The 22885-nt window shown below is 45.1% G+C and overlaps 1 protein-coding gene across 3 annotated transcripts in view; it reads right to left on the reverse strand.

Moving 5' to 3' along the window:
• The window catches only part of ash1l (ash1 (absent, small, or homeotic)-like (Drosophila)), a 29940-nt gene extending 8100 nt beyond the window's left edge, over positions 1 to 21840 (reverse strand). For 2 of the 3 annotated variants that reach the window (XM_071501017.1, XM_071501015.1), the window contains exons 1-19: positions 21670 to 21840; positions 20525 to 20619; positions 16822 to 17626; positions 11607 to 16047; positions 8500 to 9166; positions 8157 to 8330; positions 7969 to 8063; positions 7418 to 7491; positions 7205 to 7250; positions 6847 to 6955; positions 6417 to 6623; positions 6070 to 6216; positions 3504 to 3612; positions 3223 to 3372; positions 2615 to 2682; positions 1887 to 2053; positions 1553 to 1705; positions 783 to 837; positions 249 to 381 (exon numbers count right to left, since the gene is read on the reverse strand). In XM_071501017.1, the coding sequence (XP_071357118.1) occupies positions 249 to 381; positions 783 to 837; positions 1553 to 1705; positions 1887 to 2053; positions 2615 to 2682; positions 3223 to 3372; positions 3504 to 3612; positions 6070 to 6216; positions 6417 to 6623; positions 6847 to 6955; positions 7205 to 7250; positions 7418 to 7491; positions 7969 to 8063; positions 8157 to 8330; positions 8500 to 9166; positions 11607 to 16047; positions 16822 to 17430 (7404 nt within the window). In that variant the 5' untranslated portion in view covers positions 17431 to 17626; positions 20525 to 20619; positions 21670 to 21840. Of the gene's footprint in view, positions 1 to 248; positions 382 to 782; positions 838 to 1552; positions 1706 to 1886; positions 2054 to 2614; positions 2683 to 3222; positions 3373 to 3503; positions 3613 to 6069; positions 6217 to 6416; positions 6624 to 6846; positions 6956 to 7204; positions 7251 to 7417; positions 7492 to 7968; positions 8064 to 8156; positions 8331 to 8499; positions 9167 to 11606; positions 16048 to 16821; positions 17627 to 20524; positions 20620 to 21574 lie in introns of all 3 variants that reach the window. The other variant, XM_071501016.1, reaches the window with a different exon arrangement.
• Between the last annotated feature and the right edge of the window lie 1045 nt (positions 21841 to 22885).

The raw sequence follows: 22885 nt of genomic DNA on the forward strand, positions 1-22885 counted from the left end.
AAGCGAGTGAGCGTACAAACAAGCTGGAAGCACGAGGGAAAGAGAGCAAAGGGAGCAGTAAATGAGAGAACAAAGTAAGTTAAAGGAGAAATAAAACTTAAAAACTCTAAAATACTCTACATCTGCCAGTTACATGTGTTGCTCAGCTGATGGAGCTATTAAATCATGTATGAATACAGACAAATGCTCTTTCTGCAGTCCTCATTGTAGATAGCAGGGGATCATTAACGGTTGAAACACCTGCCTACCTCAGCATTGCGGAACACTTTGAGCATGTCTGTATCGAACGCTTCAACGGTCTTGTAGTGGCCGGTGAGGATTTGCTTCTCGATGGTGCTCAAGTCCAGCGGGTCGGACACCTTCTCATAGTACTGGCTGTTCCTGATGATACACAAAAACAGCAGGGTTAGTCTCTGCAAACCTGGTTTGTCAACTAAAAAAATACAAAAAAACAACAGTAATTTCAAAACCAAATACATCAGAGTATCGGCAAAACTAAGAATAAGTCCATGTGTCTACAAATACCATGAGGGCGTTAGTGCCTAGCAGCTAAAAGAAAAAAAAATAATGAGCTGTTATTGTTTTGACACCAAGTGATTACTATGAATACTGGACAAGAATCAAAGCACAGGCTGTCACGGCTCAAATGCGTGGTGGAAGATAAACTGTTACACTATGTGGGTGCTGTACACTGATAGACCAGATAACACATTAACTCTGCTGTCTGGAAAATAGTGAAACATTGTGAATAAGCCAGTCGACATGCGGGTTTGCACTCTTACCTCTTCCGCGATGGAAGGTTCACCAGCGGAGCAGCAAGTGTCTGGCCAGCTGAATCTGAGGTAATGCAAAAGAATAACACTCATGTCATCGTTTTTTAATTACAGAGCCTTATCATTTACTGAATATTAGATATTACTGACAGATGTGTTTTACAGGCCTGGCCAGAGCTCAGGTCAGCCTAGAAGTCATATTAATAAAGATATTTAATAGGCAGGTAGGGTACATGTTCAGCACCGTTAAGGCAAAAGATATACATTATGGGTTGCATTAAAAAAAAATTACTTTTTTTATTTTTTTAAGGTATTTTACCAAAACTCTTAGGTAAATCAAGTGAGTTACAGTCAGTCAGAATGATCAACAAAGGTTCGACGCTTTAACACTTGGCCAAAATTGTATTACAGAAAAAAATACTTTCATTCCCGCCCAATATTTGCCTTCACAGTCAGAGTATTTGTGGTAATGCTAATAAATGTGAGTGCAGATTATGATTGAATGATCTGTGTGCAGCCGTTTAGTTTGTTTTGACCAGAATTTGGCAGATTTCCAAAACTGAAATATTTTATAAACCAAATAATGTAATATTTTGTCTGCTGCCAGTATTTTATTTATACAATTATTACAGTATTTACAGTTTAACTGTATACACCGTCTTTCCAGTCTTTCTATTATGTTAGAATTTCATCCAAACATTTTAGTTGAAGCGAGCGATTGAATGAAGGATATAAAACAAATGTGAAACTGGAAATATTTCTCCACAAAAGAAACTAACCCTTGTAGCTGGTGATCATGTCACAAATCTCTTTAAAGATGTGTGCAAGACGAGCAGTGCGTGTGACTTCTGTGTTTTCCTCAGCAGCGGCGAGTCTCCGTGTACGGACCGACCGTGACGTCTGCAGGGCCGAGAACTGCGTCAGGAACACATCTGGAAACCAGGGATGAGCAGAGCACATCAGGTTTTTAGACAATTTTACTTAATTTCAAATCACACACATTTCAGTTACGTGCCCGGCAAGGTGTGTGCAGCTTTGCTGCTTTAGCTAACACCTCTATCACTGTACATTTCAACTTACATTTCTCTTCATTCGTTTAAAGCTTACACTCACCTGACTTAATGTTGCCGTCGTCACGGATGACTCCTCCCCAGCGTGTGTAGATGGACAGGCTGCTGGCGTCCCTCTCTCTCTCACCCTCTCGCTTCAGCAGCTCCTGTTTCTCCCTCATCTTCTCCCAGTTCCTCAGGAGAAACACTCGGTGCTTCAGCACAAAGTTTCTGGTGATTGAGGGGGAGAGGACAGGAGTGTGAAGACAGCTTGTGTCTGTGGGTGCGAACATCCACTCATACCTCACTCAACGTGTCAAATGGAGTTTGCTCTCTGACGAATGTTCTTCATTATTCTATAGGCACTGAGATTGAGAGCAAAAATTGCATTCTTCTGATTTAACTTGCACTAAATGTAAGTTCAGATATTTAACCAAATGCTGTCTTATACTGAGATATTTCACATCATAGTTTACATTAACTTCTGACTATGGATGCAAAAATATGAAATCATACTCTACCATCAGTGAAATGTGCATTTTTTAAATCATTTGTCAAGATGTTTGTCACTTATTTGAAAAAAAAAAAAAACATCTGCTATAATATTAGATTCAGTATTCTATTTTGTTCCATCACAGTACATTTGAGTAAGTGTTTCCAGTGTGTTAATTTGTACAATGACAAACAAAGCATGATCATGATCACATGACCGAAACATGCTTCATCATTTGCTCTGTTACAGTTGTGTTTCTCTTATGTGTCGCTTGTGTGTGTGTGTGTGTGTGTGTTTACCTCTCTCTGTTGGACATGGGCTTCATGAGATGAGGGTAAAACTTGCTGCTGTCACTCGACTCTTCCTCCTGCAGTTAAAGAAAATTGTACTGAAGCATCGATCTTAATGGGAAACACCCCTTCATTTATCAAAACAACGTATTACTCCAATTTTCTTTTACAACTTCTTCTCAAGCTTCATACTTAAACCCACCATGTGTGTTACTGAAAGCCTATATTTAAAATATACCAAGACATCATTTTTAGGTCATGTGATTCAGGCCCTAATTCAAAAGTACACCCTTTAAGATATTCTGAGTTACACCTTGCGGCCCACTATGAGTACCTCAGAGACATGTTCATGGCCTACATACACACTATACCTGATTTTTAACAAGACTGTGCCAGACTTGGGCAAATCTGTTATCAACCAGCAATACCAACAGATAACAATAAGCTATATTTTTCACTCAGAAAATCTGAAGCAAAAAATTATGATATAAGTCTTTAGAAGGACTCTTTTTCTGAGGAAATTTTGCTATAAAAAGGTTGCTTTTGTCAAACAAAAGCACTATACAGTCTGAACTACTACTGAACTGAAGTATCTTTTATGCATATTCATCACTCACTCGTTTCTTGAGCTGGTGTTTTGACTTCCTCTTCTCCTTGAGTCGACCAAGCCGCCGAGTCCCTCCTGTCTTCCCAGGTAGGCCATTAATACGCTGGCTTTTCCCTCCTATGATGCCCCGGCAGCTCTCTGAGCCGCACTTGCACACTTGCTGTGGAGTGGAGAAAAAGAAAAATAACTGAGCTGCAGCCGGCGAGAAAAGGGCCCTGCTAAAATTGAAGTAGCTGTGATTACAGCTCTGAACAAAGTGTTATTCCATGAAAACGGTCGCTGGTGCTTCACCTGCTCTTCTGTGTTGAAGGAGTGGAAGTTGTAGTCATAGGTGAGCTCAGTGCCGCTGCTGATGTCCTTCAGAGCAAAGAGACCAATTCTGTACACTCCATTCACCGACCTAACACAAAGGAGACATAGAGAAGAGAATGAGTAAGTGCTGACTTTATCTGTAACTTTTTAAACTTAATTAACTACAATTATATTCCCCTTCTTGGCTAAAGTGTGTTCTGACCTGGAGGCTACTGAGTCTTACAGTCAATTTTAAGAATAATACTTCAATAATAAAACTTCATATACAAGCTTATTTATTTGATATATACTGATGGGAAATGTCATCAACCAACACAGAATCACTTCTTCTAAAAGGTTCAACCTATTATGTAACACACCCTAGTTCAGCTCAGAACAAAAATAAGGAAAAATATTGTCAGGTCAGGCTTTCTGGTCAGCAGTGATAGATTTTGACAATGATAAATGGGGGGCACAAAGTTGCTGTAAAGCTCAATTTGGACTTTTCATGTTGACTTTTTATCCATGGGTTCGATCAGAAGTCATACACTGCCTACATCTGAAACAGACTGGACAGCCTTGTATAAAAGGCGTATAAATAACTTACATCCTCTCCATGATGTCAGCTTTTCAAGTTCCTGTCTTGACTTCAAACGTAATAATTAAATATTGATGCTAGAAAGACAATTAAATTAAAGGCATTTTAGAATTGGAACAAAAGAGAAAAGGACTGTCCTGGTTTTCATTTGCCCAATTTGGCAACTGCTCAGCACGTTGTAATCCCTGTTTTGCTCCTTTCCAAATGAAGCCGTGCTCCAGCCATTCGCCATTCTTCTGAGAATAAAGCGCACTATTCTGTTTGCCAGCCACTTGATAATTTATTCCTTCTATAGGGGTAAAAAGCTGGTTCAGCGCATTGTCTTCAGGCACTACAGCTGTATCTAAGGCCCTGCTGCATGTAATCTCTCTTCTGTGACAAGATGGATGACTCGTCAGGCTTTGTGCTGAAAATCCTCCATCCTTGTGGAGTCTTTTATTTCAGCCCAGCCACTCTATATTACACGCACAAACGTGGACTTTCACATACACAGACCAGCGCCCTAGATTATGAGCTGGTCTACGCTGGAGGCCAGAGGGTACAGTTTGATAGTCGACTCTCTCAAGGTCGTTAGCTGTCCACAATCAAATCCTCTGAGGGTTAAACTGCGGTGATACATGGTGCAGAATCACTATACACAGGCCAACCGCAGCTAAAGGAAAACCAAGTAGGTTTCACAAAGTACAGTCAGGCACAGAGAGGCCTGTTCAGCCAGGTCTCCGATTGCAGTGGATTTAGCCATGCTGTGAGAACAATCCCTCAGGAAACCAGTGAATTGTTTTGGCGTGGTGCACGGCCTTTAAGCCATTTAGGTCTCTGAACGCTGGCAGAGTGTGGCTGAGGTGATCTCATCAGATTACCACCACACAACCACATTAATAAGGTTGGGGTTTCCAGGCAGAGCTTTCTCATTTACAAAGACATGCACCTGCTACACGTGTCTTTTAGAGCTTGTGTAAGACACCGAAAGTAGGACAACACAACATTTCTTAACATTCACTGTGACTTCTTATCCGTTTCCAAGGTTAAAGTGGTTTTACTGTGCATCTGTTATAAATCCACACAGCTTCAACAAGCTTCTAAATATAACTAAGAACTTCTGCCACAATAAGGGAATCTAACACCAGAACCAACAAGGCCACATTTACATCCATTAAAATACACACACACTCTTTTAACATGTACACACAACTTATAGCGACAACATTCACCTTAACATGGTTATAGATTAACCCCTGTTCTCTGACAACATGAGTGAGGTGCAAAGAATAAGAGAAGTGTAGCAGAACTTTTTGTGGCTCGGGTGGCCTCCTCTCTATTTGGATCACACTGCACCAAATGCATTATTTCTATGCTGAATATCTTTCCGGCCCACTGTGGTACTTTCACTACAGTCGGCATACATCTTACAGCGAGAATAAGAAATTACCCATCTCACCCGAATCATCAGGCGCACAAACGGGTAGCAATTAAGTGAAACTGCTTAGATAACGGGCTAGTCTATTTTCCAGTTCGTTGATCTTAAGTGACAGAAGCATTTAGAAAACAAAATACTGAATTTTCAAGCTGGAACATTTTCTAATCAGATTCTTCCACTCTCCTCTCACAGCCATTCCAGCAAGACTCTCAGCTTCACTTGTTTAACACTGTCTGTCTCTTTAACTTAGTCTGCAACTGCTGATATACCTGACAGCCCTTAAATGGTAAACCCTGCTCTTATAGTAATCCTAATGGACGTTAACATTATCAACTGTGTAGCGTGAGTGAATGCAGTATGCTTTCTTTGTCATCAGTCAAACAAATACAGTTTACACCAGGTCTGGCTTAATTATCCGCCCAGTAACAACTTCTGGCAAGTGCTCATGCTTGCGCCTGAAAAGGCTTAGCCAAATCTAGGTTTTGGTACGAACCCAAAAGCACCACAAGGACATCAGTAGGGAACTGGTTTAAAGCTGCCATGACACCCACCACTTCTGCATCTCACAGTTGGGTTCACAGCTGTGGTTTATGAAGCGTGCCTCATTGCCCATTCGGTAGCTGTCGATCACCATGCCGCTATCCAGGTTTAGACAGTAGTGGCCACTGTGGGAGAAGTACTGCTCCATCATACGATTCCTAAAGCATGAAAAGAAAGAAGCAGCGGAAGATTAAAAGAGAGACTTTTATCCATCCCCATGTCTAAATAAGACCTGAACTGTGCAAGTGAAAAAGGCAGACATACAGACAGACAGACACAGAATGTGTTAAATGTTCTGGCATCCAAGTACTTCTTAGGACAACTTTTCAACAAGAATATCTTGCATAAAACATCTCACCTGAACTCCTGTTCGCTAACCACCTCTCCCAAGTACTCGATGATAAACTGTCCGGAGCGGAGTGTTTCCTTGGTGCGGATGCCCCATCCCTTCCCCTCAGCACGGAATCGCTCCAGACACTGTACCCACTCATGTCTCTGGATGTGCTGGTTGTCACAATGCTCACCACATGGACATGTGCTGGGAGAGCATTCAGCAAAGCTCATCCTGTGGCGGAAAAAAAGCAAATTGAAAAAATGTAAAACATGAAATTATTTTTTCTTGACACCATGTTTACCCTCTATTCACATCTGTTTCATAGCTAAACAAACAACTTTCCAGCAACAATCATTGAAAAAAAAAAAAAAAAAAGACTAAAAGACTAAACCCGAGTACTGATTTCTGAAACATAATCAGATTGATTTCCACACTGGCTGTGCTGTGTCTTTACCTATTCAGGCAATCATCCAGGCAGCCTTTTTCGGTCGTGCCCTCAGGAGTTCTACAGTTACATGTAGTTGTTTCATAACCAGAGAGAGGCTTCACATCCACATAGACATCTGTGACACAAACAGGGGATTACCATTCCACATTCAAAGTTGTGGCCAGCAGTGGGAGCATTAAGCATTTTTAATCCCTATTTTGCAAACAGCGCATTTAACTAATAACACGGGCAACAAAAGTCAAAGCAACCAAGGCAACCAATGAAGCACATATCCCTAAGTCCTGTGAATTAAACGAGAAAAGAGGTAACAAAACTGATCCGGTTACATTTTGGCAAAATCCTTGGAACAAAGCCAGATACTCACTCGATCTGATCTTTTTATAAAGGGGGACATCAGGCCTCTTGTAAAGCTGAAACACAAACAGAAGAGTGACCACAAATGTGTTTAATGACAGGAAACATACTTAATGTGGGTGGATCACTACTGGGGCTGCAACTTTTGAAACTGCCCGTTAGCCTTTCACTCTTGAGCATGGAAAACCCCTGAAAACAATTTGTGCTCGATATGATTGATCACCTGATCATGTTTCCACAGCCATAAGATGTCGTAAGGCAACTGGAAATCAATGCGCTTCTGTCTCAGGTACTTCCCTGAAAAAACAAAGCAGAGGAAATTCAGACAAAGAAAATAAAATTGAAATATAAAAGGAGAAAGAAGGGAATGACCACATACGTGCATCACACTTATATTCACATACTGTATGTAAATGAGACGTTCGACCTCTTGATGATAATTTTGTCGCGTTAACATGGCTTAAAATACAGGCCTGTGGTAACTGTAAAAGAAGTTATCTGCTCCTAGAAACAAGTTTACTGAGTTATGTGTATAATTGTGATGAGTAACCCCAGAAAAACTACAAAACTGGAACAAAACTTTTTCTGGGTTGTAAGATGAAGAAGAAAAACTTCAAAAAGTTTATTCAGCTTCCTGAGAAGTCCAGCTCTATGCTTTATGTCTGCATATGGAAACATGAGTTTTAAAAGACTGGTCTATCAGTCTGGTTGTAATTACATGCTCAAATCCTGTGTTTTAAAAATAGGGGGTGCAGTGTAAAAAGTGAGACTCACCAACATGTATAGGAGCTGGAAACAAACCATACTCATGTTCCCCAGGTATGTATTCTAGCTTCTCTTTCTTTAGCTGCAGAAGCTGGCTCCGGGGACTACAAGGGTGTGGAGAAACAGTAAAATATGAGGAGGATGAATCTCAGACAGTTGTTTACTGGTATTTTGTTTAAGATCTTGTTGGTACTCACTCTTCAGTCTTGTACACGTCAGAGTAAAGCCCCGCCTTCTGGAACTTCTTCTTTGGAGGTCTGGCTGCTCTCTTCTCCCGTTGGCTGGTTATGGGCATGGGTGGAGCTTGTTCCCTGGAGACGGTGCTCGGGCGTTCCGGGGAGCAGTGGCCATCTGGCTTGCTTTCCATTGAGCTAAAATTAGAAGCATGACTTGGTTTCTAGTGACGACTGGACTTATTAAATGTTCCTATATATACCAGCACTGAATCCCAACATTAATACTCACTGTGAATTATTGTCTGTGTCCCACAGCTGAGACTCTTGGGTATAAAGGTGAACAGTGTGGTGAAAATTTGCTTACCCACGAAAGTGCTGAAGCTCCTCCTGAGTAAGCCAGCTTCTTCCTGTTCCAGTTCTGGACCTTGCCACCAGGTTACCCAGGTTCTCCTCCCTGTCTGGCAGTCGCTCCTCAGTCTCTTCTACCTCCCCGTCCTCTTCTTCCTCTTCTTCTTCCTCATCCCCTTCTCGTTCCCAGTGTTTCCTCTTCTGGCCTTTTCTACGCTGTCCCTGGACTACCGACTCAATAGCATCTGTCACGGTGTCCCCCTCCCACCCCCTGACCCCTGCTGGCCGTTCTCCCCCTCTGTCCCTGTGCCGAGCCTGATTCAACTCAACGACAGGGGGTGGGGATGGTGGCGGGGATGGTAACGGGTGTTTCCTGGGACGCCCGGGGCCCCTCTTCTTCACCACATTGTTTCCTGTTCGAGCCTGTCTCTGCAGCTTCTTGGCCCGTAGGATTTTGTTGACATGGTGCAGGCTGTGTTTGGATGGCTGTGCCCGATGGGAGTGGTGGGGCAAGGAGGCATCCAGGCAACAGTCCTGAGAGGGAGAGAGGCAGGAGGAGGAGGCAGCACCGTGGGAGTGAAATAGAGAAGGTTGGTGATGGTGCTGCTGTCGGTGGTGCAGGGATCCTTCGGGCCCTTCAGGGGTCGGGAGGGCAACACCTCTTGTCTGAATACTCGATGACCCTGGACAAAGACGCAACAAATTAATGCTGCATATGTATCAAAACACACAGCTCACATTCTTTCTCAGCATTTGTAAGTTTCCTATCTTTTGATTCCTCTCGATCTTCCTTTCCTCTCCTCTTATCTTTTTTCCTCCTGTGTCTCACCATCCCGAATTTCTCACTCTTTCCCTCATTACTCTCTTTGCCTGACCTTAGAAAACCCTTTGTCCCTCTATATTACTACAGGTTTCTTATGCTGACTCTTGTCCTGTAAGAATGTTGACCCAACCCATTCCTCCAAACCTTCAAACTTATATCACTCCACTCTATTTATTTTCCACTCACTTTCCTTAAACATCTTCTTAGCCCAACAGCCCTTCCTTCAGTTTACAAAGAAAGAAGTGTTATTCCTAATCCATACTCCCGATTCATTCATTCTTGTTGTTGTTGTTGGTTCATGTTTAATTTTCAATTTTCTATTTTTAATAAAGAAAAGTTTGCATATTGATACAAAGAAAAAATGCAGAAGGTTAACTATAAAAGACTTAATTTAGATTAATACATCTATACTATAACAGTTTTATTACGGATATAAGTCTCAATACCACTATAAACTGTCAGTGAAAAAGGGTTGTCCCATATCTAGCTACCCATAAAGCCTAGCCACAGTGAATTCAGGGAGTCCACGTTACCGAAGTCACCGGGTAAGACAGGGTCAAGGCAGGAGGACTGATTAACTAGCTTATTAGAGTGGACAATAGTTTGAACTATTTCCTGACCCCTGGCCCATTCCCATGTGCAGCTTGTCATAGGGCATCATGCATGATGTGAAACACGAGTGGAGTGTTTGGACATGTAGGCTGAACATGGCTTATGTAACAGTTGCTGATGGAAACATACTTTGTTTTTTCTTTTGTTGACTTGGAAATTAAGTATTCAAACCTTCTCTTTATTCTACATCTTATTCTTGACCTCCCTTACAGACCTTTTCCCATGTCACTCTCTGCCCATCCCCCTCTGTCAAAGTGCATCTGTCTACCTCCATCCTTCCACACTTGTTTTGTGTGCCAGCCCAGTCCCCACCTTTGGCCCCCTCCACCTTCATGATGCAGTCTGCGACCGCTGACTGACCCCACGTCTTGAGCTCTAATCCAGGATTACCCTGTCTTGGTTTGAACTGCACCATGCTGCCTCTTACAGCTTTCCATCTCTCTTACAGCCATGCACATAAACACAGGTAATGCTCACATACAAACCCTACCACTTCTCACAAACACATGCACACAAACATATCATTCTTAATCAGGGGGCATTCAGAGTCACACTGATGGAGCAAGTCCACTGCTGAGGCACTGTGTCTTACATCAGCAACATAAGCTCAGCCCAGGTGCCGGGTGTACTGAAGGGTAGGACGAGGCCTCACATTGTGGGCTTTTGAGGCAAATGTCTACTAAATATAGCATGTTAACAAAACACTCCACCCCTACTGTAAGATGAGCTCTGGCAGAAATGCTATATCAACTGTGGCCAATTGTGGCCTCCACACTCACAGCGGAGCCAGTTTACACATGCTTTTTTTTTTTGCCAGGCCCGTAACCACTAGTAAGAGCTACCAAATGTCAGACAGTGTATGCAGAAAGGATGTCACTGTGTTTTTGAAAGGGTCTTTTTTCACTAAAATAAGTAGCCTGTTCGACTTAGTATGTTCTTTGTTCAGACGAGGGACAGCAGAGAGGGCTACAGAGACAGAAATGATAGTTTTCCAGTGTTATTTGATCCAGCCACAATTGAGGTATAGATGGCTCCAGTAGTAACCACTACACAATTTCTCAATACTATAAGGGATTTTCGACAGACATACAGGCTTCACTGAACAAATATAAAGAAAGATTTGAGAGCCAACGTGCTGTGCCGTATGGCAACGTATGAAGAAGTTATTGCCAGAATACACAGTCCTGGAATCAGTGCTGGATCTAAGTGATTTCACCCTGGACCCATTTCACCATAGCTATGCCAAGTCATAAAGCTCATCAGACATCAGCCAATCATATTCTGCCACAGGATTCTTGATATAAGTGCATATTAACTTTTTTTTTTTTTCCATTTTTGGAAATTTAATTTGTTGCACAATTGACTCCAATAACCTTTCACAATGTCAAAGTTACTATTTACTTTCGGTGAAAGGATTTTCTGTGCCAAACAGCTCATTAAACTCAAAAACCTATAAAGCTACATGAATGATATGGGATTCAGTGCAGTGTACACTGTACAATGTCCAAGCAAATAAATGCAAATAATTCCCTGCTGCTGTTGTTACTGGTTACTATAGTGGCTCTTCTTTATTTTAAATTACTTCTGCAGATACTGTTGCATGCTGTATATCAGTTTGGCAGTGGATGTAGTCTGTAGACACATTATTCAGATTACTTTATAATTTAACTCAACCAAACTGGACTTACCCAACTCTCTCCTCTCTGATGATGTTGAGCGGTCTTTCCTCATCGGCCTGTCCATGCGGGAAAAGCTAGAGCTCTCTGGGACTACTTCAGTCTTCCTGTTCCTGCCCCCCTTCAGCGTAGTGCGGGTGAGGGCAGAGGCAAACAAATTGGTATGGTTTGGAGAATCATGGGCTCCAGGCTCTACATCCTCCGTGGGGGTGAGAGGCTCCTCATCCTCGCTGTCCGAGCAGCCTGCTGGCTCTTCAGCCCGTCCATCTGAGAAGGGACCCTGGCCAGGCGCCACATGACTCCGTGAAAGCTTAGAGTAGTCTGCTTCAGAGCTGCCCATCCTGAACCAGGACTCTACTGGGTGGTGGCCTTTTGAGCTACTACCCAGTGCAAGTCTGGAGGGCCCTAGACAAGACATGGAGCTCTCTTTGCGCTTGTACCTTTCTGCAGATGAGGATGAGGAGGAAGAAGGGGAGTTGGCAGAAGTGGCAGCAGCTTGCTTGCTGGCACTGGCACTGGAGGTGTCTCGTCCAAAGCGACATCGTTGCAGAGACTCTGCCATTCCCAAACTGCCAACTCGCTCTCCTTTCCCTGATGCTCCACTGTCAGAAATCCCTGCATTAGCCCGGCTCCCTGATCCACTTCTCGCTGCTTCCTCCCTGTCCTCCTCAGCACAGCGCTCTCTGTGTTTGTGCCTGTGCTTGTGTTTGTGGTGCCAGTTGAAGGAAAGCTCAGAGGACATGGGTGGGTACAGGACAGGGGACCTTCCTCCTCCCAGGAACTCCTGCCTAATCAGCTTATGTTTTTTCTTGTGAAATTTGGAGGGGTTCAGCAGGAGATGTGAAGGGTGGTGATGATGCATATAGGATGTGGGGGGAGGAGGGGGGAAAGAAGGTGAGTGGTGAGAGTGGTGGGATGGGGCTGTGTGGGGAGACTGGTGGTGTGGGTGGGGATACAGAGCACTAGCTGCAGGATAGCCTCTGTAATAGCCCAACCCCAGGGGCCCAGAGGAGTAAGGAACACTGTAGGAGGGGTGGTAGAAGCCTCCACTGGAGAGTGGGAATCCAAGCCCAGGTACAAAGGGAACCTCAGACATGGACTCCCTCAGTTTCGGAGGCCGTCCCCGTTTCTTCTTCATGTCTGGTTTACGAACATAGTGCAATGGGTCACAGGAGTATGCAGGATGGGAGTAGAAGCTGCCAAAGTTAACCCTGAAGATTGTAGGCAGGAGGTCCCTGTGGACATAATGATGTGGAGGAGGGCCACCTGTGCCTCCTATGCTACCACTGGCCCTGCCCCCCACCCCTGGCACTCTGCTTGTTCCTGCTTGTATTCCTATTCCACTGCCGAGCCGGTGCCCCGTGGTACGGTGTGCTATCCGTATTTCACTTAGTCTCACGACAATCTCATCCAGCTCAGCAAGAAAGTCTGGGTCATGCCTGCGGGAGCGCAGCTGCAGGTACTTCTTCTTGCGTTTCCTTTTCTGTCTCTTTAGCTTGTCATAGCCAGGGCAACCATGGCTGCGGCGTTTACACTTGTGCTTATGTTTCTCCTTGTGTCCCATTAAGGAGGAGGCAGGGGCTGCTGGGTGAGGTCTCCGGGGATCAGGTGATGACCTTGCCCCATGGGGTGACGGAGAGGGTGAAGGATGTTCCATAAGCATCGTGGAGTGTCGCCGCCTGCCTCTGGAATTAAGGCCAACCCCTGGACCCATAGTCGAACCGATGACCCCTGGCATTAATAATCCACTGCCCATCCCGGGTGGCATCCCAATTCCACCCAAGCCCCCTGCCCCCCCAGCTTTCTCACCACGGTCAGAGGTGCTGTTATTGTCTGTTCCTATACCACTGTCACTGGGCACTGTCTCCTCACTGTGTGACTCACTGACTGGTGATGGAGTGGCTTCTTTTAGCTCACTGAGGGGGGCAGGGGAGGTGGGATGGAGCGGCCTGGGAGGGGAAAGCTTATGATAATGGTAGTGCTGCCTGTAATGGTGGTGGTGATGATGGTAACCACGGCAAGATGACTTTTTCTGGGAAGCTGCTGTGGCCATAGATGATGACGTCGAGCCCAGCCCTGGGTTGCGAGGATTAGGGGCCGAAAAGGTCGGGGGAGGGAAGGAGAACGTGCTGTGGCTATGATGGGAGTTTGAATAGTGAGTATGACCTGCAAAGTGCACTGAGCCTGGTTCCACAAAGCTGGCATCGCTGATGGGACTGTGGCCTCCACTAGACTGTGAGAGGGAGGGGGAGGGAAAGACCTCTGAACCAGAGAGCTGGTGCTGTTGCTGGGACTGTGACTGATGGTGATGGAGAGGAGAAGTGGTGTTAGGGGATAGGAAGGGTTCTGGTGGTGGCGTTGAAGCTGTGGCATTAGTCACTGTTTTTGGTTTACGACCCCTCCTCTTACCCATATATATTGTGCCCTTTTTACTGACATTAATTTGCGGCCCTAGTTTCCCCCCAAAAGAAGCAGCCAGGGAGGACAATGACTGGGTGGCAGCTTCCACAGAGCCAACCACACCACTGGTATTGCCTTTAGGGGCCTCCTCTGTTCTGGGCCCTAACAGGATTTGACTGAGAATACGCTTCCGTTTCACACTTTTCATTTTATTGATCTTGCCTATTATAGTCTTCATAATAAGCTGCCCGTTTCCTTTGCTGCGGAACCGTTTGTCTCCCATGTCTCCTGACTCTGGAGCCAGCGTGGGAGGCTGACCCTCCTGGGGTAAGGTAGGGGGAAGGCGCTTGGGACGTCCACGTTTTCTAGGCATAGGTTTAGGGGGGTTCAGGTCCACCTCTGGGTGAAGAACAGGGGGGTCCTGTTCTTCTTTGGACTTGAGTAAAGATGAAAAGACCTTAGAGGGGGCCAGTTTGTTTGGTGGGTGCCCATGGGCCAGGGCGTCAAGCCTTGGCATTTTGGACTTTGGCCTCCCCCTTTTCTTAGGCTGAGGTGGGAAGAGCTGTGACACTGGACTTTGTGGCACAGGATTTGGTTTGACCTTATTTGGGTTGGGAGGCCTGCCCACTGGTCTTTTAACCGGTGGCAATGGTGTTTCCAAGCTTGAAGATAAAGGCATGGTGGTTTTGCTGTGGTCAAAGGGACTGTCCTGACCTGTTCTTTGACTCTGCGTCTTGTTCATAATACGGGACCAACGTGGTTTCCTTCCCCTGCGTTTTTTAAAGGGTTTGCTGTCCTGCTCTGCGGGAGAGTCAATGGATGAATCTGGAGAATCATCTCTAAGGGGTGTGTGTGGGCTTTCATCACCATCTGGCTCTGGTGGAGAAGGTGCCCTTTGTCTAACAGGCTCAGGGGGACTGATAGTGCGACCAGGTCGGCTACTATCCCGGTTGGGACTGCGCTTACTAGGACTAGAGCTTTTTCCCCTCTCAACTCGCAGTGACTGATTACTAACCCCCTTGTCTTTCCCTTCTGTCTTTCCTGTTCCTGTTTGGGGAGGGCACTTGGTTAAGTCTCTGGGGCTGTCCCTATCCTGCTCTCTCTCACTTGCACTGCTTTCCTCTGCCAGGGCAGGACTCTCACGTGCATGGTGTCCTTGTGAGGGAGCAGGGGAACCCAGGTGACTCACAGCACTCACTGTCCTCTGCTCAGCTGAGGTGGTGGAGGAGGATGAAATGGGACAAGATGGCAAAGATGTGGTGTGAGGTTGGCAGTGAGCAGGACGTGACTGTGGCTTAGAAATGCTACTGTTGCTGTTGTCATTGTTGCTGTCCTTTGACATAGCTGACAGGCGGTTATTGCCATAGATCAGTGCTGGGCTGCTGCTGCGACTACTGCTGTTGCTGCTGCTCATGTTCATGATGTTGCTGATGTTGTTACCGCTGCTACTTGCTTTCCCAGCCCCATCCATGTCCTCCTTCCTCAGTGGAGTCAGGCTGGGTGAATTTTCCATAACACTGTCTTTGTTCCTAGAACCATAGGGCCGACCAGGTGGTCGTGATACAGGAGGTGGTGGAGAAAGGTGGACCATTCTTGAGTATGTGTTCCTATTGGCCATGGCCCTGTCTCTCTGCTTGGCTGTGGGGGCCATAAAGCCTGAGCTTGGGAGAGGAGGAGTGGGGTCAATCTTTGTGGGTTTGGCTGGCTTTGGGGTCTTTGATGGTGGGCATGTCGCTATGAGTTGAGCTAATTTCTCAGTGACTGTGGGTGCTCCCCAGTTTTGGACACCCTTGTCCTTGTCTCTCTGACTTTCAGTGCTGTAGGTGTATTGAGGTGGTTTAACACCTTCAAAGCTTGGTTCTTTTGATGCGGGAAGTGGTGGAGAAGGTGAGGATGTCCGGGGGTTGAGTAGTGGCGTCTGTGTTTTCTTCAGGGAGGGATGTGTTTTACTGTCTGGTGGGGGGCGGTGAAGGTTAAGAGGCCTCTCAGATGTGGTGGTGGCTGCCTTTGTGTCTGGCTTTGCATCAGACTTGCAATCCAACTTTGGTGGACCCTGGAAAAAAAGACAAAACCAGATGAATTAGGAGAATTAATAAAAATGAATAGGTGTGTTACAATAAAGGAATACAATGCCAATTTTTTAAAATTAAATGGATGTATCTTTATGTTTTTTCTTTAACTTCTTGAACAAATTTTTAAGTCATATACTGAAGTCGTATGCTGATATCTAATGACACGCCTAACACATCTGGACAGAGACACCCACAGCTGCAAGTACAAACTATCAATCAGCCATAGTTTTCTTTGCCCCTTTACAAATTTCACTTCATTGGTAAGTTTTTCTGTCAGAGCTGCTTCCTGGTCATGCCCTGGGGGGGAAGTTACACTCAACTCAATAACACTTATCAGGGTCAGATTGGGGACAGAGGGGGAGAGCTAGAGAGAAGGGTCATGCAGGGGAGGGGGTGGAGAGGACATGGCCAGGCAGAGACAGGGGATAAACGACACAGACGGAGGGAGACCGGAGGGGGCGGTGAGTGATGAATAGAGACAGGCCAACAGAGAAAACAAAGAATACTAAAGAACAATTTATGCGCTGCTCTTTATCTGTGCAATAACATGGTGATTACTAGGGTAACCTTGTTGTGGACCTCTGCCTCACCAATGAGCAACTGATGAACATTTTAAGGAAGTGAGGTAAATAAACACAGGTATGTACATTATGTAAATTAAATATAATACACTGCTAAACATGCTGACTGTCAGTACTGAATGTTCTCCACTGCTGAATCAAAGTACATAAATTGACTTTGTTCACCCTCCTCACCCTTTTTGCTGGAGCGCTCCCATTTACTTGGGAGGGTGACAGGCCGGTAGTGCTGGCAGGAGGAGGAGCAGGAGGAGGTGGTGTAGGAGCTTTAGCGGAGGGGGTTGATGAAGATGATGGGGCTGGTCTGTTGACGCTCGGACTCTTCTCCCTCTCCTTTTCCCTGCCATGTGAAGGACTCTGGCTCTGACCACCTGGTCCATCACCTGTAGCCACTGCACGGTTTCCACGAGCGCCGCCTCCTCCTCGCCCTGTATGCCTCACAGTGGCCCTGAAGGCTGGTCGGCACACATAATTCTCCAGGATCTTAGGTGGCTTCTTCATGCGTTTCGCTTGAAGGCCAATCTTAAGTTTGACATTGCCCTCTGACAGGCTGCTCTCTTTGATGGAGAAATGGGACTGGTCACCACTGGCACCTCCTGGACCACCTGCGCCCGCCCCTCCTGTACCAGCTGAGACGGTGGCAGCTCCCTCCTTCTCTCTGTCTCGCTTCTTTTCCTCCTCCTCTTCTTTCTTTCCACCTCCTCCCTCCTTCTCTCGCTCCCCTGTGGGAGCACCTGAGAGAAGAGGAGGAGGAGTTGCAGTTCCCCCCTGAATTTTCTGATCCATCAAAACCTACGGGGGTGTGTAAGTTTACTAGGGAGGGGATGTTGTGGATACCAGGTAGGTTTTTCTGTCAGGGGGATGGGATGGGGGTGAAGGGGGAAAAGGGGGAGGGGGATAACGGCAAGGGTGAAGCTCTCCTTGTTTTGAAGTGGCTTCTTTCCCCTCCTCGGCAGTCCAGCCCTCTTTCTCCGTCCTTCAACTGCAGGAGTAAAGACAGGTAAAGCAAGGAGAGAGAAGGAGAGGGAGGATGGAGCAGACAAAAACAAATTCCACATTAGTCTCCGCAACATCAACCAGACACTGACAGTTTTAAACAGTGCCCTACAACTGAGACGTATAAAATGTCTTGTAATGGATGATGGTGCAAAGCAGATGGAGGGCAACAATTTTTATCATCTATTTGGTTAGAGGTTGTCCTTCATCCTGTCTGGGTGACTTTTTATGGTGTGTCCGTCCTCACAGCCTACAACAATCTGTGACCTATTTACACAGCCAACGATCGTCTACCTGAGAAATGTAACTCAAGGCTCAAGGACTCCAAGTTGTCAACCCGAGAACTATAAAGCCCACAACATCCAAAGTCAATCGTTAATCCCACAGTGCTGCCACATCCTTCTGAGGTGCGACAAGATAAGACGCCAAATGAGCAATCCCTTAAGTTCCCTCATTAGCTGCAGTGAAAATGAACCCATGATAGTGGTACAGGGCTCATACCCTATGTTAGCGCAGCAGCAGCAGCATGTTTCTTAATTGTGCTCCTTAGGGGACAGCCCAATTCAATGAAGTTGTCTACAGCTCCCTATGGCCATTGAGTGATTTAATGTGGATTCGCCCCCGAGCAGGTGCTTTCTCTGGGTGAAGTCATTTGGAGGCAACTCAGAACTGTGACCTCAGCACATTGGGCCCTCTGAGACTAGACAGAGCATACAGCCGCCTTTCCCAGCCTTCGCCAGGAGCAAATGAGAGTGAGTGATAGAGCGTCAACGTGCCGGCGGTTTCTCTGCGCCCTACATTAGTGGAGAGCACTAAAGGAACCACTTAATGGAGTCTCAGGAAAGTCATACAAGTCGTCATCAGTAAAACATCACAGCAAAAATTTTTTTTAAGTAATTGACCCGACAGAGTCTTAGACCATGTTGGTTTTGGGTTATGACTGTGGAAAACAGTAGTAGAGATTTTTGTTTTGTGGAGACACACAGTGAATGCAGCCAAATTTTTGGAGTCTGGCCTGTACTTCCCCCCACGCCCTCTTTCTGTGTTTACTTCAATTACTCACTCCATTTCGCCTCAAAACTGCACTCCCCCTCACTACACATACCACACTCAAATCACACCTCCCTCTTTTCTTTAACACTCCATCAATCTCCGAGTTCTTTCACCGTATTCTTTAAGCTTTTCCATCCTCTTCCTCCTCTGTTTCGCAAACTTGGAAAGCAGTAGTACCAGCACACAAACTAAACACTGTGACTGTGTTCCTGCTTTAATCAAAAACACATTTAAACCACCGCCAGCCCCAAACTCTGCTCCCTGTGTCCTTCTTATGCACAGCGACAAATGCTCCCCTCATTCTTTTATACCAAGCGCTTGCAGTGATATGAGCTGCTTCCGCTGCCTGACAGCAGCTATGCCAAAAATAAGCCACTGTAGTACCAAACTCTGTGAGAGGCTACTGACACAAGTGTGGAGAAAAGCCTCCTGGAGAGTCAAAACATTCATCTCACCTCTAACAAGCCAAGTCGGGTCATTTACTGGCACTTGTTCTCCTGCAACTGATCTGATACAAGGCTGAAGCCATCTCTAATGTGTGACTGATAAGCCCTTACACCAAAACATACCATATTCACATCTCGCATCAAGGTACTTTTCTATTTACAAGGCAGTTAACACTCTGCTATAGTCATTTCATCTTCTACAGTCATACTGCAAAACAGGAGAACAACATTACTGGTTTTGAAGACACATATTAGTCATGCCTGTCTGTTTGTTTTTACTTTCAGAACAATTACCAGGAGTTAAAGTATAAAGGACTGTTTATCAAACAGGAACACATATCATAAATTAAAAATAATCAACAATCAATATCAGGCCAAGAACCTCAAGAATGGCAGCGAAGACAGGAACGTAGTAAACAACTTCCCGCGCCCCCTCCCATTTCTTTCCTCCCCTTACTCCCTCCCTCCTTTCACTCCCTCCTCACTTTTGCACACGTTGTTCATAACTGCTGATTTCCCTTTGGCCACAGCAATAGTATCCAACCCACCCACCCCCACATCATTCACATGAGGGCTGGCGTCTGCCCTCAGAGCTCGGTGTCACTTCCAGGGCTTTCACGCCATTGGTATTAATACAGGGCCGTACTCAAGAGGGGGGGGGGGGGGGGGGGGGGGCAGCCAAATTCCTTTACTACAACAATTAGTTTGTATCACCGAACAACGGAAGTAGTCAAATATAATTGTAACAGACTATGCAGTTAAAGAAAAGAGGCGGCTATTATGTTTAAACCCCCCCCCCCCCCAAGATGGACGAGCTGGAGCAGAGATTTCAACAAAGCGGACCGGAATGACAGGTGTCAGTCAAACGAGCCCCATGCAAACGTCTTCAGTCGGTTGTTATTAAACCGACTAAAAATACAAGGGCACAAAAAGTGTAAATACAACTTAAATGAATCAGGCTTCCCCACATGATATGCAAAAAACGTTGCTGTCGAGCGGAGGGCTGAACAACCCAAATAACGTTAGCTGCTTTCGGTTTCCTGTACAGTCAACACTGCCCCTCAAGGGAATAACTCATAAGCCTGCGAACGGATCACCCTCAATTTTCACTGCAAGTACTCATATTAACTCAGCCTATTCACTAGTGTTTAGTCATACTCATAATTACTGAGAGGAAATTCAGCCTCGGAGACTTGGCTCTTGACAGTCATTAAGTTGACACTGCATGCAGCCGACAAAACAATTTTGCAAACATCTATTAAAAATCTACTGAAGAGTCTGACAAAGCAGGAGCGGTGAGCAACCTGATTCAGTGAATCTACACTGCTCTATCCCCACCGACAATTAGGATTAAAAGGCATCATATTCATATTGGACTGACTCACCTCTGTAATTGTCCAGAAACGGTGTTCACATTATTTGGCTGTGTCCTCCCTTCGTGTGTATCAACGTGGTGGCCACATATTTTATCTTCCAAGTGCTGCATTGCCCAAAAAAAACAAAAAAAAAACAAAACAAAACATGAAAAACGTCACATTCGGGCTCTATCATTGTTGTTTTTAAGACATAAATCTAAGGCATGTAGTGTGAGCTGAAGGACAAGAACGAAATTGGCATTTTTGTCTCTTGTATCCAAGCTACAATTACATAACAAAAGTGTTTGTGCTGTTTTCAGGTGTGCCAAATAGGTTATAGCGAGGTAATTATATTGACCGCAACCACCAATCTCAATCAGAAATCAATGCACAGCTTCTGACCACGTACAAGACCCTCCAAAACACAAAGTTGCGATGGTGTGAGCTGAGTGCCAGCAAGAAAAATCATCCCACCCCGAAAATGTATTTTCATGAGATTTAAAATAACAATAACAGGGAAGCCGGGGAAGTAATAGGCACGGCGTGGCCTCTTGGCGCTTAATATAACCCATGCATTGTGAGAGGTTTGTGTTTATTTTGTAACAAGCTAGTAGCTACCATCCGTCCAATAATAGCCTGTGCTACATTTTGTATCAATGGCACTGGCAGCGGCTAACTAGCCATCTATCAGCAGCCTGTTTGAGGACGATTTAGGCAAATTCCGCCGTGCACAGCTTTAACAGGTACTGTATGTAGGCTGCAAATGAGTAGTAAACGCCTACGGAGTTCATACGGTTGGTGTAAACCGAGTGAATATGACACAACCGTGGACAAGTGATGCACATAATCTTACATCTCCGTCACATTCTCGTAGGCACTCGTGTTACTACATCTCGGCTACGACGGCTAACGATGCACTAGCAAGTCAGCTAAACCAGAAAAATCTCCCGACGCCGATTCCGAGACAAACGCACAATTAAATCGATTTAAACACGGACGCGAAAAATGTGGCGAATTATATTCCAGCGGCGTAAAATAACAGATGCAGCGCATCTGTAGGTTATTAAAAAAAACACTAACTGTCAACAAAATGGCGGCTGCGTTGAATCAACAGAGACCCGAAATGGATCTCCCTCTATTTCTTCCTCCTTGGTGCTATAATCCTTTTTCCTTACAGCGACTGGTATCCGTAATATCTCCAGAGATGCTCCGAAATCCACTCCGACACGCCGTTAGCTGGGCCTGGATGTGTCAGCAAGGGCCTCTCTCGTCAGTCGGGCCTCCATGTCTGCTCAGCCCGTATCGCTACTGTGTCAGTACAACACGGGCATTCTCGGTCCCAGGGAGGGAGGGAGGGGAGGGAGGAGGACGGACCGAGGAGGGCGGAGGGGAGAGGAGAGGAGAGGAGGAGAGGAGACTGAGGAGGGGAGAGCAAATGTCGGTCGTACGCGGTTCTTGCGGTCCCTGGTCGTTGACAAAAAAATGTCTGTGTTTCATTATTTCGCTATTTTTTTGTCGCTTGCCGTTGAGGGCTGTGTCGGGCTGGTCGAGGGTGTGTTTTTGCTGGTATGCAACAGTCAACTGTCAAACTGGCTACTACAGTGACTGTCAACATACAACCTGACAGTATATAAACAGGGCAGACAGGAGGAAAGCAACGGGAGGCCTTCAGTCTGTAAATAAATCATTTTGTTCTTCTGTTCTGAAACGACCAGCAACCTATAATCAATCAGGTCGTTAACATTAAATGATTAATAATTTTCAAGTCTGCCTAAAAACACTTGTCAGTTGAACATGTGAACATTGCTGGCTGTTCTCACTCCTTGAGAAATCCTTTCCTGATGCACTTTTAGTGGAAGTGATAGGGGACAAAATCATCAGTCCTTCCTTAGAATATATTCCAAAGTTTATCCAAAGATAACATGAAGTAACATGCAGTCTGAGCAACACTGATCAAGTTGTAGTAATCTTTTGGTGATAAAGTATCTTTGGGTTTTTTGTGGACTGTTGGTCAAAACAAGCAATCTGAGGATGTCAATTCTGGCTTTGGAAAATACTGGTAGGCAAATTTCTCTATTTTCAGTCTATTTACAAACTAAATGATTAATAAATTATAAAAATAAATAAAAAATAGATAAAAATCAGCTGCAGAGTTCATCATATTATTATTTTGTCATTTATCTGTTTGTTATTAGCTGTCACTGCCTTTTTATGGTTTGCACTGGTTTATATTGTCTGTATTGAATCAGCTACTGGATGCCTCTATTTTCTTCAGGATTAATAACATATCTATCTATCTATCTATCTATCTATCTATCTATCTATCTATCTATCTATCTATAACTTAAACTGCTCTGTTCTATATCATAGCTAACAATTATATTCTACTAT

The sequence above is a fragment of the Trachinotus anak genome, unplaced genomic scaffold, assembly GCF_046630095.1.
Source record: "Trachinotus anak isolate AG129_WGS33_773 ecotype Australia unplaced genomic scaffold, CSIRO_AGI_Tana_v1 ptg000016l, whole genome shotgun sequence".
Classification (NCBI taxonomy): Eukaryota; Metazoa; Chordata; class Actinopteri; order Carangiformes; family Carangidae; genus Trachinotus; species Trachinotus anak.